This window comes from Papilio polytes, unplaced genomic scaffold (assembly GCF_000836215.1).
Source record: "Papilio polytes unplaced genomic scaffold, Ppol_1.0 DF821956.1, whole genome shotgun sequence".
Classification (NCBI taxonomy): domain Eukaryota; kingdom Metazoa; phylum Arthropoda; class Insecta; order Lepidoptera; family Papilionidae; genus Papilio; species Papilio polytes.
Genome location: NW_013527248.1, coordinates 2274983 through 2281728, shown reverse-complemented (window position 1 = coordinate 2281728; position 6746 = coordinate 2274983). Strand labels below are relative to the sequence as shown.

At 32.3% G+C, this 6746-nt stretch overlaps 1 protein-coding gene across 1 annotated transcript; it reads right to left on the bottom strand.

Moving 5' to 3' along the window:
* Nucleotides 1–647: 647 nt before the first annotated feature.
* On the bottom strand, nt 648–4026 carry LOC106107626 (larval cuticle protein LCP-14-like). The gene is made up of 4 exons (XM_013288564.1): nt 3920–4026; nt 2366–2545; nt 1995–2099; nt 648–870 (listed from the first exon to the last, which is right to left on the bottom strand). The coding sequence occupies exons 1-4, from the start codon at nt 3920–3922 to the stop codon at nt 760–762; spliced, it is 399 nt and encodes a 132-aa protein (XP_013144018.1). The 5' UTR covers nt 3923–4026; the 3' UTR covers nt 648–759.
* Between the last annotated feature and the right edge of the window lie 2720 nt (nt 4027–6746).

Here is a 6746-nt window from a genome sequence, read left to right as displayed (position 1 = left end):
TAGTCATTATTAGCTTAGCTTGGCTTTACAAATATTGTAAGACGCGCTACATTAGGCGTAACTTCTTAACATACCTTGAACTTTAACGGTAAATGGAATGGTTACGTAAATAGTATAATGTAAAAACATTTTTAACTGTCCTAATAAATAATCGTATCAATTAGCTACCATAGGTTTTCAGTTTTTTTTTTTATAATATAAGGAGGCAAACGATCAAGCGGCCAGCTGAATCCACCGAAATGGATCAGAAATATCAGATAGAAAAATTAACTTCGGACCATGAATTATCTTATCTTACTAATGTGAAAGTTTAGATGGATGGATGGATGTTTATTAGAGTTTGTAGCCTAAACGGCTCAACGGATTTCGATAAAATTTGGCATAGATGTAGAGGATAATCTGGAAGAACACATAGGCTATTCACGTGTGTTTTTTTCAGTTCCACGCGAACGGAGTCGCGGGCGAAACCTAGTATTCAATAATTTGTTGAACTCAATCCTTTGTCATTTGTTTGTATTGTGTTTTCTTTTGTTTAGTGTTGTATGATTAAATTGCATACATATATTACAAAGGTAAATAAAAAGCGTATTTAAAAACAAATTGCACAATTTATTGTACAAATCCATCGATGAACAATAAAACAATTATTTCATCACTTTACCATCGTAGTATTTAATACTTATTTGTGATGTCGACAGTTTGAGCAGATTCGTTAACATTAAGTTTGATTAGGCATCGTTGGGTGAGAGTTCCTCGTTCTTAGTTCTTTGAGGTTGGTTCTTTGTAGGGATGGGTCGCGATCCATTCCAAGGCACGGAGGATGTAGTCTGGGATCGGTACAGGCGCCGGCGTAGTGGGAAGATGATCACCCTGTAAACAAGATATATTATTCACTATTCCCGTTGTTCTCAAAGTTTGGGTGATGCTCTGGTATTTTGCGGGCCCCTGATCTTATATAATAGCATTTAAATACAAAAGCTACATTAAAATATTTAAATACAGAAAATACTAGCTGTCATCTGCGACTCCGCGCCTAATTTAGAAAAAAAATTTTTTTTGGTAGTACTAAATGTTTTTCCAGACTATATATAACATAGTAATAAATATCCATCGATTCATCTAAACTTTCTTTTTTGATTGTTTCTTCATAAATAACTTCTCACTCTCTCTATGCGTTTTAATTCAATTTAAAACAATTATAGCGATCTATCTTACTAATATTATAAATGCGAAAGTTTAGATGGATAGATGGATGGATGTTTGTTAGAGTTTGTAGCCTAAACGGCTGAACAGATCTCGATTAAATTTTACATAGATGTAGAGGATAGTCTGGAAGAAAACATAGGCTAATCACTTACGTTTTTTAATTTTACGCGGTCGGAGACGCGGGCGAAAGCTAGTTTTTTATAAGATTTTATTCATTGCTAGATTATTATCTATTTCTAGATGAGGAAATGGATCTCAAAAACGGAAATTATTGAAACTTTGAGAACCACAGGTCAGTTGTAATCATTCACGTTGGTAATGAACGACGTTCACAGTGACAATGTTATTATAGTTCGAAGATGGATTACGATGTAAGCTTCTAATCTGTCCTCAAAGTTCGTCTGAATACTGCATGCAAATGAAGTAAGGGGCTTTCCATATATTAATACTGTAATATTAGTTAATCTATTTCACGTAAGGTAACTAACATGAATAAATTGAACAGAATACCTACTCCACATTTTCTAATCTGTTTTCAAAATATTGTATTCATATAAAACTTAATTTAAAACTATCGCACAACTGACGTGCGATTGTCGATTGTTTCGCAACCAATTTAACTGTTTAGTTGCACAACTAAAAATCGAGTAATGTGCGCACCTCCATATAAGCTCATAGGAATCAAAGCGCGACTATGCAGTCGTGCGATAGTTAAACAAATCAGCTTTAGTATTGCGGTTAGTTATCAATAGTTTAGATTTCATGAGAAATGTAATAGTTTATCTTACCGATGGCTTGTATCCGAATTCATCGGCAACGTAAGTTGTTTCAATCTTTTGACCATCAGGTGAAATATAAGATACCGCGCCCTGAACTGTGTGGGAGACCTCGTCCTGAAACAAAATGAATTTAGGCCATTAATATGCCATTTGTATGCGAATTCTTTTTATGATTATGCGTGTAAAATAATTGCTAATGAATGTCCTTAGTCCAACCATCTTACGGTGAAGAATACATTATGATACAACCTGCACATATTGGAGAACAATTTCAAAGATGTGTGAAGTTAACCCACACTGCCAGCGTGATTGACTATGGCCTAGTCATCTTATGACATGCTCTGTACCGAATAGGCACGTATATTGACCTGATTGTTTACCTTGTTCAAAGTCCTAATGACTCCTTCCGCATGTGCAGAGATTCCGTTCTCAGTTTCGTAAACATACTGGTAGCCACCCTCGGGGTTATGTTGGTAGTCGCTTCGGACAACGGCTGCCTTGTCGTCCGGCACCACGCCGTACGCGCAACCGATCGCACATAATGCTAATACGACGGATTTCTGAAACAAAAATATTCATATAAGTTAGCTTATCGCAAGTGCAATTATATGCAATTATGTACGAAAATAATGTTATACAATTGATTATTATTTAAAACAAGTAGAAATGAATGAATGAAAAGATACAGTGGAGAATTATATTTATGACTAGCTGTTGCTCGCGACTTAGTCCGAGTGATAATAAAAAACATATCAATAATATCCTATATTACTGACTGATAACTTAGCTTTCTATTGTAAGAAATTTTTAAATCGGTCCAATAGCTTTTGACATTTTTCAATACATCCAAAAATACAAATCTTTCCCCTTTGTAATTTTAGTACAGATTATTTTCACATGAAAATTATAGTAACAGTCTTATTAAAAATATTTAATATCCAATATATTCTATGTAAACTAACTCAGCTTAAATCAAATTGACCCAGAAATAGTTTAAAGTGGGAGTATCTTGATATATGCGAGGCGAATTCGCGTAACACTTCGATGCAATCTGGCATTTTACTTTCCTTATGTAACTATTTGTTACAGAATATTATGCAAACAATATAATGTTTTATGAAACGTTTAACAACGTATCATTGGTCATTGTATAAAAAGTATTTCCATCGAAATTCTTAATTTAAAATAGCGACTTAATTACGATGATTTTATTTTAATTCGATGTATAAATTAACAGTTCATCAAAGTCCGTCACGTTAGCAAACATATGACCTTTAAGACTATAGAGGAACATTTAGCATCGAATATTTGTAATTTCTTACGTAACATACATTATTGATTAGCAAAGAAATGAAGACAAAGACTTCTGTTTAGATAAAACCTACTTATCTATACTATTATACTCGTAATAAAGCGTGAACACACACTTCTTTTTTGCCTAAGATGTTAGCAATTACAGCATATTTTTAAATAATTATTTTTTTAATAAAAAGCCCTACACTTACGTCACGCTTTGGGCTATATATTTTCACGACAGTGAATTTAAGGGGTAAATATTTTGGATAAAAACCCTAACGTGGGAAAGAGACCATAAGTTGCTGCCAACATAAAGGAAGCAAAGTTGCCAAGGTTTATCATGTCATGTCATTTTGACATTTGCTATTGACAATTTTCATAATTTCATGCGGATGAAGCTGCACGGGAACAGCTAATACTATTATAATAAAGCGTAAACACACACTTCTTTGTTGGCTAAGATGTCAGCATTCACAGCATATTTTTATATAATTATTTTTTTAATAAAGAGCCTTAAACTTACTTTACGCTTTAGATATTTATTTACACGCTATTAAACTTAGTTGGTAAATAAATGTAATTAAAATGAGTGTGAAGAATTAAAAGTTCATAATAAATGTACTTGAGTAGATGCTCACCATTTTTGAGTACCTTCACGTTTCAAAGATGAGACACTATGAATGTATTTTAAGGATAAAAATCCTTTTATATTACTTGTAGTAAACAAATATACCACAGTACGGTCAGTTAATGATAGAAAAGGTCAATTTTTTGTCGTTTTCTCAAAGCTTTTACATGCTGGCGCTTGACATTTGCCCGACGAACCCAAACACGTTTAGGTCATTAATTTCTTGTTTATTATCATGATTCGGTTTTACTTGTGTATTAAATTCGGCAAAATCCCGAAACTAAATGTAATACTAAATAATATTAAACATAAAAGAATCATTTTCCCTTTATTCGTGGATGTTAGAAACTAGAGCAATGCAAATTCTTATAAAATGCTTGATTTTATTATAATTTATTTAACGACTCTCTGAATTAAGGATAATTTATTATAATTAGTAACGTTGGCATTTAAGTTTAAAATGGAAATATAGGAAAAAATGATTAAATGACAAATGCATACTGATATGAAAGTCTAAAAAAGACAAAGGGGAAAAATATTAAACATCATGACATTTCTAACATGAATTAACAGTGAAGGAAAACATCGTGATGCAACCTGAACATAACCCCGAAGAAATTCAGATATGTATTATAACAAACCTGCAGTAAGAAAGCATTGATTAAGGCCTTGTCCCAACTTAAGGTAGACTGAGTAACTTAGTAGAGAATACGAAAGGTTCGGTAAAATCAACACATAGTATACTCTTAAAAAATAGATTTCTTGATGTCACCCGTACTAAAACACAGACGTTTCAGTAACTAAAACACGAAATAAATTATACTCAAGACTCAAGAATACTGACTTACAGCTGAACAAACATACAGAGATATTTAAATTAAATATACAGTTTTACTAATGTTTATAAAAAGTAAAATAAGTTATGTTAACTTTTACATCCCACGCGGGGTAAAGGCCTCATTTAATTTGAACTTATAACCTATTCATATTCTATTTTTCCAGACGTACATTATTTAGCATATAAATTACGAATAAAACCACTCATATGTAAGTGATCGCTGATTTTTGTATAATTAATAACGTTTTATTAACATTTGTTAGAAGAAAAGAATGGTTTATTCCTTTAATGGCTGATACTTCAATTAGGAGCATCCAGCAATTATAGCTGAGCGAGGACCCAATCCAGTCAACATTGCAACGATGATTTTAAATATTTCATCTCTTTAGTTACGTTTTTCATTACTTTGTGTTTAATTACTTTTTTTTTCATAACTGTAGTGTTGATAAGGATTAAACATTGTTATTTTTTATTTTATTATTGTATTTGTCTATAGTTAAACTAAGTACTTTTCAAAATAAGGGTAAAATAAGTCCAGACCTCATTATATTAATTATAGTTATCTTTCTATCATCATATTGAAGGGGAAGGGTATGGGAAGAGGATTTGATGAGGAAAGGGAGAAATAGCAGAGTAATTTGACCCTGACACATACAAGTGTGATTGTAATATCTACATATATAAGCAAACTGTGTATTAAAAGCAAAAAAGTAAATATTTCAAGCATTACTTAAAACAAATATTTCCACTTCATAAACACATATTGTAACAGTTCTCGTAACTGTCATACTAATATGATAAATGCGAAAGTTTAGATGGATGGATGGATGGATGGATGGATGTCTGTTAGATTTTGTAGCCTAAACGGCTGAAAGGATTTCCATGAAATTTGATATAGATGTAGAGGATAGTCTGGAAGAACACTTTGGCTATTCATTTTTCTGTTTTTTTTTTTTAATTCCACGCGGACGGAGTCGAGGGCGAAATGTAGTTTAACTTTAAATTATTTCAATTCAAACGTGTAAATGTTAAAATATTAAACAGGTACAAAATGTACAATTAAAGATGTCGCTTGCCTTTGGTAAGGTCAGACGTTTTTGTATAACGCTTTAACTCCACTGCACTAGCTTGTTTCAATACATATTACCATTCCTTTCATTAACTTTAAAAAAATAGAGACAGCTATATGTCGATACAAATGTCACGTCGGTCAAAACCCAAACTCGTCGGAGAATCTCGTTGAACAAAACTCACGCATCAAACGCGTGGCGCATATTTAAATAGCATATTTTTCATTGGAATTCTTTAAGTATTAAGTTAACATTTATGATGTCGGTGAAACGGATGCATTTACTGCATAATCGATTTAAAAATTAAATCATTCATGCTTTGGGCACAATTTAATTGAGTAGACAACAATTTTGTTTCACGTTTTCTGAGCGCTTATCTTGAGTATTCGTGAGCACTCATTCATAACGTCATCGACATAAAGTGCTCCAACAAAATTCATACAAATTTTATCGTAGACGTTACGAATTCGTTCTCGCAACTGTAACGTGATTCGTGATACACTCTCTGAACAATACATTAATTATTTTATACTTGAACTTAACCATGACCTAACCTCCAAATTATATAGTAGATATAATAAAATGTTATTACATAGCAGATATACAAAATTCTTCAAGTAAGTGACATTTTGAACTATTAAAAAAAGTACAGAAGTTTGCACCTGTAGCATTTAAAATGACGTTAACAAAGTTTTTTTATTTGTAACGTCTGCTCGTGTTTGTCGAAATAGGGCACTTCGGTCAAAGCCGCTATGACCTTCTAGTTACAATTATCTATTTGTATATTATAATATAGCTGTGTCTCGCGACTTCGCACACGCCACATTAAAAAAATATATGAAACATCGCCCATGTTACTTACTGATAACATAGCGTTTTATTGGTGAAAGAATTTATGAAATCGACGTAGTTTTTGAGTTACACATACA